General features: G+C 37.7%; 1 protein-coding gene across 3 annotated transcripts in view; it reads left to right on the forward strand.

Annotated features, from left to right (window-relative positions):
• Positions 1-12,453, forward strand: part of LOC130906019 (mucin-2) — a 90,447-nt gene extending 77,994 nt beyond the window's left edge. For 2 of the 3 annotated variants that reach the window (XM_057819883.1, XM_057819884.1), the window contains exon 4: positions 488-4,945. In XM_057819883.1, the coding sequence (XP_057675866.1) occupies positions 488-677 (190 nt within the window). In that variant the 3' untranslated portion in view covers positions 678-4,945. Of the gene's footprint in view, positions 1-487; positions 4,946-12,147; positions 12,248-12,430 lie in introns of those variants that run through there. The other variant, XM_057819885.1, reaches the window with a different exon arrangement.
• Positions 12,454-12,689: the final 236 nt, after the last annotated feature.

Here is a 12,689-nt window from a genome sequence, read left to right on the forward strand (position 1 = left end):
TTAGACACATTTTTATTTAACCTTTTCATCCAGTAAAGTTAAATTGAATCGTTAGTAGGTGAATTTTTGCATGCCATTTGAGTTCATTTTTTTATGCTGTCAGAAATGTATTGTTAGCATCTAATGCTAGCTGGATGCTCCCATAAGCTAATTAATAGTGAGTAGTGGCAGTTGTGTATTAAGTTTAATAGTGGGGTTACAATTTGTATTATCCAAGTTTTCAACTTCCGGTTTTTGTTTGATAGCACTACTGGCCAGAGAACAAAAACACAAGTTTGGATGTTAGGTGACATTAAAATCCACTTGTTTGTTTGTGTCATTTGGCAAATAGTGAGTGACTTGCACTTATACTACCTGTTATCTACAGTAAAATATTTTAACCTTTTCAATTTGCACTAATTGTTCAAATATAATGTAAAATAATAATACATGATATTTATTGTATCTTATTTCCAATGTTTTTTCTTCTCTATCCCTTCCAATCTAGCGTAGAGCATGACTTTCGTCTTCAGGAAGGGCAGGTGGTGCGCACATGGAAGGTGGGCGACCCTCCTGAGGGCTCACCCCAGACCTCCACCCCTCCGTCCAGCACGCCTAGCCAACAGGACTCCCCCCAAGCGGTTCGTCCCACTGCGACCGCCAAGAAGAACAGAAAGAAATGCTTCTGGTTCCTCTGAAACAAAAGACTTTTGGAATTGCAATACCCCCGCAGATGGGGGCTGATCGACCTGGAGGATTAAAACATGCAAATATACAAAAGAAAAACTGTGGGAGGACAAGACACAAAGGTCGAAATTTGAGCGCCTTTTTGTTGGAGGTGATGACAATGCCTTGATGTGCTTTTAGAGCTCTCCAAAAAGGCCTCTTCAGCTTTTTTTTTATGGCGCGGGACGGTCACTTCAAGTGCAATATGACTAAGCAATGATGAGATGTGAACAGAATAAATACAGATAATATACACTACTCACAAAAAGTTGGGGATAATTGGCTTTGTGAAATTTCAAATGCATTTTCTAACATTCTCATCCACCTGTTTAATGTTTCTGTACTTTTTGCACAACTTGTCCTCTCATAAGGAGCTGAAGGGCAAAATTCAAAAGAGGTTTTAATCCATGAGTTTGCAGGTATATTTTCAAGAGCATCCACTTTAAGCCTTTCATTGAGTCTTTGTAGCAAACTGGCAATGACACCCTGTAACATACCTGTACAACCTAGTGGCCCAGTGACCTTTGATGACGTCTTGGTACAAGGTAGTGTTTATAAATTGTTAGATGTAGCCTTATTCTTAGGATATCCAGCAACAGTAAGTAACATTATCTCAAATTAATGCAAATTCATTAATAAACCACTTATAAAAAACACAAATGAAAACAATGCTTTATACAGGGAAAAAAAACTTGAGCAAACAAAATCGTTTACAATAAACAGTTTAAAACAACAGAAAAGTTTTTTTTTTTTTTTTAAATTGAAAACTACAACAGATGCTTAGCCTTAAAGTGCCTGTGACAGGATAAAAAAAAAGTCTTAAATAGCATTATTATGTAAATTAAAACCATATTTTGAGACGATTCGACTATATACAACATTGTTTAATCTGCAGTTTAGCCCCCCCTGTCATTATAGCGCTCTAGCGACCCCAGCTGGATGATGACGACGGCAGGGTCAAGATTTCAGCTGATTTAGAATTCAGCCCATTGAGGGGGAAGATTCAGAACGAGAAAAATTGCAACAGAGAGCAGCAAAATGTCATCGTTTCAATCTCTCTACTCCAATATTTTTAAAGGATATTCTCTATATCTATGTATTTTCCCCATTTGCTAAATAAATGGTATGATCATGACAAATCACAGTCTTGTGCTAAATGGAATATGAAATATTAAAAATGCATTTATTCAGTACAACATGGCAAAATTACTGCATAATGGTCAAAATTGTTGACTTCTTGCAAATCCCGAATGGTATTTTATGCCACCGGAGTTAGTCAGGCTTTTGTCATTTCCCTGCCCCGGCTTTGGAGATGGAGGAAAGAGTGTAAACAAAACAGGAGGCGTGACAGCTAGCCGACTTACTAACCCGAACCAAGCGGCGTTTCCAAGTCTTTTTCCCGCCTTTCGACAACGTAAAATCACACAAAACTACCCCAACTCATGTCACACATGCCGGCGGGGTTGATTGTCTTCACCGATCAGCCAGCCTACGGCAGCGACCAAGTTACTGCGCCCCAGCAGGCAGGCAGTGCTCCTCGCTGAGAGAGAAGGGGAAATGCCGAAAATGAGAACTCACACAAAACTACCCCAACCTATGTCACACACGGTGGTGGGGATGATTGTCTTCACTGATCGGCCAGCCCACGCAGGCAAGCAAGTTACGGCTCATCGTTCTGCTGCCCCGGCGGGCAGGCAGTGCTCGTCGCCGGGGAGAGAAGGGGAAACGCCTAAAATGTAAACAAAAAAGGAGTAGTATTATCACCCACAAAAATGCAAGCTACCTCCTTATTAAAATGTTTGCCATGATCCCAGTATTTGACATAATATAAAACACGAAGCTTATTCACTTCCTTGCCCGTCCAATGGTTCCTCGGTTGTCGGACCTGTTTTGACCATCACGGTGAACAAGGATCTTTTGGAAATCCAAAAAGCCTAACACCACTCTACCTGGTGTAGCAACAAAAGCCTGCATTGCATTGGGCTGGCATGACGCAAAAAATAAACAAATTAATCCGCAATATCAGATGAATCCGCAGTCCTTCTGCATGCTATATTGCAATGGCTGCCTTATTAAGATAATCTCTACCGCTCGCGTCACATTCGCCTTCTTCCTCAACCCGAGACTGGAGCCGGAAGTCACTCATTTTCATGGCGCGGGATTAAAAAAATTGAATAAATATATCGATCGCTTCCACACACATCCAAACATTCAGGAGCATAAAATACCGCGTGTAATATAAAATAAACATGCTTTCTGGTGTCACAGGCACTTTAAGCAGAGTTGAAAGCCAAAGAATTTTAAACAAGCATCTACTAACCAATAAAGGGAACAGTTTATTTACTAAATTGAGCAGATGTCTTAGTCCATTCACAGATTCAAACCAATTATGAATTTTGCCATTTCACCGACAAGTACTGTCAACAATTGGACATGTGAATTTGCAAGTTTGGAGGTCAAAATTAGTTGACTTTCAACGATTTTCGTGCATTTTAAGAATTATTTTCAGGAAAAAGAGCCCAACATCCCTAACTTTCTTATACACACACACATACAATCAGAGTTGAAACCATAATTTTACATACATGACTTTAAAAAGAAAAAAAAGACACACATGATTTTTTCTCTTCTGACATAAAATCAGACTGAACCTTTTCTGTTTTAAGTGAATTAGAATTACTGAATGATTCTTTTTTTTTATATGCCAAACTAACGTTTTTCCATCATGTTTTTTTCTCAAAGACAGAGGTTTACATACATTACAAATTAGTATTTCATATTGCCTTTCTCTTGAATGAATTGGGTCAATGTTTTCTTTATCCTACCATAAGCTTCAATCAATTGACAGGGGTTTTGAACTATTCCTCCTGACAGAACCGGTGGAACTGAGCCAAGTTTGTTGGCCACCTGTCTTTTCAGGTCTTGCCCTTTAATTCAAATAGTATTAAGATCAGGGCTCTGCAACGGCCGATACAAAACATCGACTTTGTTCTCCTGGAGCCACTTAATGACCGTTTTTGCAGTATGCTTTGAGCCATTTTCTAATTTAAAGATCCATTGAAGCTTTAACTTCCTGGCTGATGTCATGAGTTGTTGTTTCAGTTTTTCCACATAATGTTCTTTCATTGTGATGCAATATATTGTATTGTCAAGTCCACCAAACCCTCCTGTAGCAACACAACTCCACAACAAGCTACTGCTATCCCTGTATTTCACAGTTAGGATGGTGTTCTCAGGGTTGCGTCTCTTTCCTCCAAATGTAACAATCCTCATTACAGCCAAACAGTTCAATTTCGATTTCATCAGACGACTGGAAAAGGCTCCAAAGTGAAGGTATTTGACCTGTGTGCACTTGCAATATGTAATCTGGGTTTTTCTTCACACTTTTGTTTAAAGTAATGGCTCCTTCCTGCTAGAGTGACCTTTCAGCCCAAGTAAGGACAGTATTCATTTCTTGGGTTGATATGCACATTTCAAACCAAAGCTCATTCATCTCTGCAAGGCAGATCCCGTCTCTTCCTGGGCGGTACAATAGCTTACCCGTGACATTTCCATGGTGTTTAGACTGATGTATAATTGTTTGAACAGATGATCGCGGCACCTCTGACATTTGGAATTTGCACAATTTTCTTTCTGAAATGTAGGTGACGCTCTCACAAGGAGTGTGTTTCAGCGGGGACTTCAAATACATCCACAGATGTGTGTCTCTGATTATCTTGAATATATAGAGAGATAATTATTATTAAATGATTTGGGAATCCTGATTTAACTTTACAATTTAGTCTGATATGACAGAGTTTGAGGGAGAAAAAATATGTGTTTTTTTATATCGCGTATGTAAACTTGTGGTTTCAACTCTATATTTGGAGTATACAGTAATATCAAAAGGAGTTGTTTGACATTATACAGAGAATGTGAAGTCATTGTCACTAATGGACTAATGAGGGTCAGAACACCAGCTTTTATATTCAGAAACATTTAAAGAAACAATTTAAGACTTGTATTTACAATATTTAAAAAATAAATACGTCTTTTACTGTTGTAGTTGTGGGAGAAACCACTACGCATTCTCACATGCATCCCCCCACCCCCCACACACAAAAACAGCTAAACACGCACACACTCCCACACAGATGTGAGAAAAGTACATGTACATGAAAAAGTATACAAGAGACTTCTGTGCATATTCTGCCATGATGTTATATTTCAGATATGGATTAATGCTCTATTAAAAAAAGTATTTTACCACATTTGCGTTGAGTGTGGTCTCATTCCGCTTTGGTTTATGTTAGGAATTTTGGTTTTATTATGTTTTATATCCTTTTCAACAGGTGACATGAGATAAGATTTGAATTGATTTATCATTATCATAGACTTCATAATGATATTGACGGGGCAACACTGCCACGCCTTCAAGTCGGGGGCCTGCCCACATCAAGAGGAGTTACTCTCAAACACACGCACCCAGCGATCAAACGCCGGATTTAGGTTGGAAAAAGTATGAAAGCCTCTATTGCACACAAACAGGAAGGATTGTTGTCTCAGGAGTGATTTGTTCGAGGATTCCAGGTAATCATTATATTTTTCGTACGATGCATGCATTTTGAAACTTTGTGAATAAATCAGTGGGAGAAATGAGACACTACAGCATTGGCGTTATAATTCCCAATATTTACGTAAAATAACTGCTAACTGCCCAGTTTTTTGCTTTTAACCAAGAATCGAGACTGTTTTACGGCCATATCTATAAATTCAGGCATTTAAGCATTTATTCACAAGAATTTCAACACAAAAAGCTCTTTGTGGTGACAAGGTGGCGCCACAATGACTTAAAGACTAGCAGCACATTCGGCACATTTACATAAAATAAAAGTTAACTGTCCGTTTTTTTTTTTTTTTTTTTCTTTTAACCAATAATCGAGACTGTTTTATGTCCATATTTATAAAGAATTCAGGGATTTAAGATTTTATTCACAAGAATTTCAATGTAAAAAGCTCTTTGTGGTGACAAGGCAGCACCACATTGACTCTAGCAGCACATTCGACATATTTATGTAAAATAAATGTTAACTGTCCATTTTTTTTTTTACTTTTAACCATGAATCGAGACTGTTTTACGTCCATATCTATAAAGAATTAAGGCATTTAAGCATTTATTCACAAGAATTTCAACGTATAAAGCTCTTTGTGGTAACAAGGCGGTGCCACAATGACTTAAAAGACTAGCAGCAAATTCGACATATTTACCTAAAATAAATGACAACTGTCTGTTTTTTTTTTTTTTTTTTTTTTTGCTTTTAATCAAGAATTGAGACTGTTTTACGTCCATATCTATATAGAATTCAGGGATTTAAGCATTTATTCACAAGAATTTCAACGTAAAAAGCTCATTGTGGTGACAAGGCGGCACCACAATTAGTTAAAGGCTAGCAGCATATTCGACATTTTTACGTAAAATAAATGATAACTGCCTGTTTTTTTTTTGCTTTTAATCAAGAATAGAGACTGTTTTACGTCCATATCTATATAGAATTCAGGGATTTAAGCATTTATTCACAAGAATTTCAACGTAAAAAGCTCTTTGTGGTGACAAGGCGGCACCACAATTACTTAAAGACTAGCAGCACATTCGACATATTTACATAAAATAAATGTTAACTGTCCGTTTTTTTTAATTTTTTTTATTTGCTTTTAACCAAGAATTGAGACTGTTTTACGTCATATCTATATAGAATTCAGGGATTTAAGCATTTATTCACAAGAATTTTCAACGTAAAAAGCTCTTCGTCTCTGTTTCCACTTAGTCAAATTTTATCGGTGATAGGCCCCCTATTAATCGGCCCCGTGTCATTATTTAGTTCACCATTCAAACTACTTCATAATCTTGACACATCTTGTCGGTACCACTCTAAAAGAAAATTTCCTACTATTAAGTTAAACGAAAAATGGTTGCAAAGTTTGTGCATCGTCAAATGTGAAGAAAAAGTGTCCATGTGGATGCAGCCTGAACTCAAAACGATTTATTTTTTTTGTGCTTTTCACTCAAAGAGTGCACTTTCTGGACACAACTGAGGAAATTAAGCCTCAGCTATTTGACGGGTGTGAGAAGTCCCAAATATTGCTACTTAGTGATTCATGACACACATAAGCTGCTTCTAGCAAGGCTCTGAGGTGGAGTGAGCTTCTGCCCTTCTTTTACTTACAGAGAGAGCAAAACTTTGTCAAGCTAGTTTCTCAACTACTTTCCATGATTGGCTCAATTTAAGTAATTGGGCCCTTTATATAGCACAGCCAAGTTTGGACTGTTTGGATGGAGCATTGCCGATACATTCACATCATGCATACTGTACATGAAAATCTTCAATAATGTAAAAAAAAAAAAAAAAAAAAAAAAAAAAAAACTATTGATAGAGACGGTCGATAATTAAAAGAATCTCGGTAAAAAGGAGCAGCAGTACACTGCAAGTTGGCATGAAATATTTTTCTTTTCTTATTTTTTTTTTTTCGCTGGGCTTGGTTATAGGGCCTAAAAATGAAATCTCCCCTTTTTTCAGCCCAAAAATCTTGATTTACGAGTGTTCCCGAGGTTTTTTTTTTCCCCTCCCAACTATTTTTTTAAGGAGACAATAAGAAAAAAAAAGATTGAAAGCTCAAAATAGTTTAACCATTTCTAGGCGACTCACTGAACTCATTGGCTGCCGTTGGCAGCGCTAGACAGTTCTTCCATTTCAAAAGAACTGGACAGGCAATGAGTTAAATAATATTAGAAAATAAATAAAATAACATGTTATTGGGGGCTATAACAAGAATATATTTCTGTTTTTATTTTCATATATTAACATTCTTAACAATTTATATTTTTATCTATTCATAAAACATACCTTTTTTAACTTATGTACACCACACTTGACCCAAAATGTGATGTCCATGTTTTTCATGCCAGGTCTTTATTAAGTTATAATTGTCACTGGCCCGATAAAAAGTAAAAAAAAAAAAAAAAAAAAAAAAAAATTTTAAATAAATAATAATAATAATTCTTATACAGTGGTACTTCTACATACGAAGGTAATTCATTCCAGGACCTAGTTTGTATGTCGAAATGGTCGTATGGCACGCAGGATTTTCCCATAAGAATACATTATAATTCCATTAATTCGTTCCACAGCCTGAAAACCTACACTATTCCTTATTAAATACTGCTGGTACTATTGCAAATATCAATTACACAGAGCAAATCAAATTAAAATAAATAAATTAAAAATAAAAAACAAATAAATTGTCAATAAAAATTTTAATAATAATATAGTAATAGCAGTGTTGGTAATCTTACTTTAAAAAAGTAATTAATTACAATTACAAATGACTTCTCCCAAAAAGTAATTGCGGTAGTAACTCAGTTACCTGAATGTAAGAGTAATTAGTTACTTGGCAAAGTAACTGGTGATATTTTTCATGTTTATTTTTTTTCTTTTAAAAAAAAAAAAAAACAGATCACACAATGTGAAGTTGAAAGGGTGTTGGGGCAATTGGCCCAATTCTTTACCCTACACTTAAGCAGACACAGGGGTATTGTGGATATTGCGTTAACTAGATAGTAACCTTTGCTATGTGTAGAAGTCATTTAATGTTGAGAATCAACCGTTAAAGTTGTTCATATTGCTACCGTTATTGCATTAGTTCCCTTCTATCTACTGTCGACATGTGTAAGTTTTAAAACTGTTTCATCATTTAAAGATAGATTTAAGTCAAGATTTTGCCGATGTAGGAGCATTTTAGATAAAAAAGTCACTTAGGTTCGCTAGGAAGGTTCTCTACAGCAGAGCCTTCCTGAGAAGTCTATTGCTTTAAGATGGCGTCTGTTTACTAACGCATCTAGTTCTTTATACATGTTGCTCATGCCGCCGTGTCTGCCATTTGCATCTAGTTCTATAATGTGTGATATCTACCGTAGCATCATGTGGGTGTAGATTGAAGGCTATCGGCTACAGTCAGGTATTATTGGAGCCACCTAGCACCTAACTCCCTTGCCTCCTCACCACTCCCGCTCTGCTCTCGTCTCCGTGAGTCCGTCTCTCTCAGGCTTTTCTCGCGTCATTCAACAAACATAGTAACGCATAGTAACGCACGCCTTTCCCGCCTCAGTAACGGTAATGGCGTTGCCAACATGAGAAAAGTAATTAATTAGATTACTTACTACTGAAAAAAAATAACGCCGTTAGTAACGCCATTATATTCTAACACCGTTATTAACAACACTGAATAATAGTAATAATAATAATAATTCCTGTAATATTGTATAATCGAGTAATCGACTGAAAAATCTATCGATTAATCGAGTAATCGGATAAAACATTTTTTTTTTTTAGGTAAAGAGCAATTATACATATAGATGAGAAAACAAGACATTTCATGTAATATTGAACCATTTTCAGTCAATCAATGTCTTTATTTTCAATGTACATTGTTGAAAACAGCTAACAATTGCATCTCAAATGTGACTAAAAAAAGACTAGTTCACTGCTTTCACTCTAAAAACTTTTAGATCTTATAAAAAATATATATATTTCTTACCTAAAAATGTCATGACGCTTGATAACACACATGACTTAAAAGTTAGGTGTTTTTCCTACGTGTTTCAATTGAATTTCCACTTGTGTCAAGCTATAAGTTCTAGTTAAGTTTTAAGTTAGTCTAAACGGTAAGGATATAGGATTCGAGTTTTTGCAGTGTTAGAAATAAATGCTGTGCTGTATTGGAGCACATAAGGCACCAGTGCTACTTGGTGTTTTATCCAGCAATGACTACTGAGCTAAAATTGACAGTTAGCATCATTATGTTTTTATTTTACACCCTAATCACTCTACAGTGCTGTTTTCACAGATTAAATAAAGCCTGTATGTAAGAGTTAGCCACGCATCGACAGTGGTCATAATGAATAGAAACCTAGCCCTCCGCAGGGATAACGTTAGTGAGCGAGTGACAGTAACGTTAATCTTATTTATGAGCGCTCAGAAGTGTACTGCTTTAAGATGGTGGCTGTTTCATTAACGCTGCCGAGTCGGTCATTTTGCATCTAGTTCTACGTACATGTGATATTTATGACATGCATCAGACGCTACCTGCTAGGCTGCTACCGCCGTAGCAACCTGCGGGCGTAGTTTTTAGCAACCTCGGCGCAGTTTGTAACGGCTGTCGGCTGCAGTAAGGTATTTCTTTATTGCTTCTTCCTCTACACACGTGACGTCAGCGCGTTGTCCCGCATTAAAAGTAGTCCGGGCAAAACATGATGCTTAGAGCTGGCAAAATTAAACGATTCCTCGAGGTAAATAAAATTGCTCGGATCAGTTTTTAAACTCGAGTTACTCAAGTTGCTCGAGTATTCGTTTCAGCTCTAATTGTAAGGAAACGGTTTCTAATGTGGGAAATGTGTTTGCGTGGGGTACCTGAACGCATTGCTTTGCTGACTTGACAGAGTGAGATGAGAATTTTTAACTTTCACTTTGTTCAACTGTGGGGGACAGTAGGCATGTTGTGTTGCATAAGTTGATGGAATAAATGATTAGAAACCTGACGAAGCTGGAGATTTCTTTGGCAATGTTACCACAATAATAACTGTCACCTTAGCTTAAGACTGGCAAACTGAGGCCGGAGGAGGACTGACGAGAGTAGACATTCTATGGGGGTATTGTCGAGCCAGTTCACGGATGCGCACACAACGCTCGTATTTTTCTATTGTTTCCATCTGCATTTCAAGGGTAAGCATTACCTTTTTGCTTTTTTTCACCTGCTGCTATAACATTATTGGAACCCATGTTAACTGCTTTCGCAAGAAAATCTGCCGTGCGTCCATCTTGCGGGAAAACAAAGAGACTGTGGCGCTGTCATAGATTGTCATATATCGAGCATGTCGTCTGATGTAGAAACAAATAGCGAGTCAAAATTTACGTCGGATGTCGAAAAGATCGTGTGTCGAAGTGATCAGATGTAGAGGTACCACTGAATTTGTGCTGTCAGCCTCCAAATCCAAAGTAAGAACTTCACAAAGAAACAAACTCAACAAAAACAATCATCTAATATATGGTTGCTAGATTCCCATTTTTGGCCACCGCTAACAACAAAGACTTCATATTAATTATTTTTGTAGTCATCTGCTCTAAAAAAAAACTCATATTTATTCATAACATCGATTTATTGCCCAGCCTAGATTTATGTTTTCATGATTTCCTCAATTCTCCTGGATCAACACCATCACAGGTTTGTTGGACATGCTTCAGAAGCAGTCGCTTTCACTTGAGCTTAACATATTTGGCTCTAACTCTGTCATCACGTCGGGAGAACACGTAACACCATCTAGCCGCACTGTGTCACATTCGTGGCGCCGTGGACTTGTCAGTCATTAATCTGCTACCACGCAGGCTGTAATCCTCCCAATGGAGTGAAGTGGGTTTACAGCGAGCAGCGAGTATCTGAGCCCAGCCTGGAGTGGCGAACAAAAGGAAGCCAAGAGAAGAAGTGCTTTAGAATCGTATAAAGAGCGTGTGCACATGGAGGGATGGTGTATATGTGTGTGTGTCAACTATTTTGTCAGGAATGCAGCTATTCAGAAACACAGTGGGGAGAGAGAACCTCCACATTGGCATTATTTTTTATGCCGTCGTCAGAAGACGAAGATTTGGCCTTTCTGTATATCACATATGTTTTATGTTCAAAATGGAATATGTAATTTTAACAGGATAGACCGTATATATACAGTGGTACCCGTTGCTTAATTTGTAAATCATAAGGTGCCGGAACGCAAAGTACATATGACAGCGAAGGGATGACGAGACGGGCACAGGTCCCGGAACATACGCAGAAAATGGTGCTGAAAACAACACGCGAATGCCCACTTGCCATGCTGTGGGACTTACAAGCCTCGATTTCAGATAATATCCGCTTTTACGCGCTAACATAACAGAAGAGCTATCACATGTTACTCCAATGAGGGCTTGAGAGAGAAAATCCTGAGTCAAATGCAGGCACTCTAGAGCAGATAAGTTTTTGGATCTTTATTTTTATTTTGTTATTTTATCTTTACTGTAATTTTCTGCCACACACTGCCAGTCCATGAAAAAAGGCCCACTTCACACCGGTCTGTGGTGCAAACAAGGTTAGGGACCACTGATGTACAGTATATTTTGATGCATATTTTTGTTCATTTTTTAAAACCCCTGAATAACTGAAACTGCAAATTTCGAAGCTCGAATATGCGAGGGATCTCTCTAGTGTGATTTTTGCCTCGATTTCTGGACACTACCCCAATAGCAGATGACTGCGTGCTGAATCGGGGCCTCAGCTCACCAGATCTGCATAGCAATCACACTTGCTTAACATCAGTGCGTCAGATGCGGCCCGAATCAGCACTATGACAGTTTTGCCTCAATTGTCGCCTTGATTGCACAGATGGATGAGCCTGGGACCAGGTGCCGCTGATCATCGTCAGCAGCTTACTTAAACCGGTCCTTGGCCTCACATCATTGCCAGATCAAAAACTCATCTACAGGTAAGTGACTTTCAGCTAACAAAGAATCTTGGAGTCGTGATACTGAGCTCATTTTTGTGGTTTTCCCCACTAAATTCTGTACTGTACTAATGCCTGCCTGCCCATTCACCTGTTCTATCACCAAACTGCCCACCGGATTCTTTGGACGCTATCTACCACTCCCTCTCATCGTCAATGAATTAGGTCCCCCGTTACCTCAGCACCTTAACAAATCCAATATGTTGTTTACAGTCTAAAAATGGGTCATCTTTAATGTTGAGTTGCTTGTTCCAAATAAAAACTTTTTCAAAAAACAATGTTATGTTGTTGTACATTGCAGTAATAAGTTAGCATGAATAAATGGCATGAAAAATAAGTGTTGTCATGATTGCTTTTAAAAAATTTAATTTGCAATATAAACACATTACACTATGATACATTGAACAAAACTGACTCCAAATTT

The sequence above is a fragment of the Corythoichthys intestinalis genome, chromosome 17 (assembly GCF_030265065.1).
Source record: "Corythoichthys intestinalis isolate RoL2023-P3 chromosome 17, ASM3026506v1, whole genome shotgun sequence".
Classification (NCBI taxonomy): Eukaryota; Metazoa; Chordata; class Actinopteri; order Syngnathiformes; family Syngnathidae; genus Corythoichthys; species Corythoichthys intestinalis.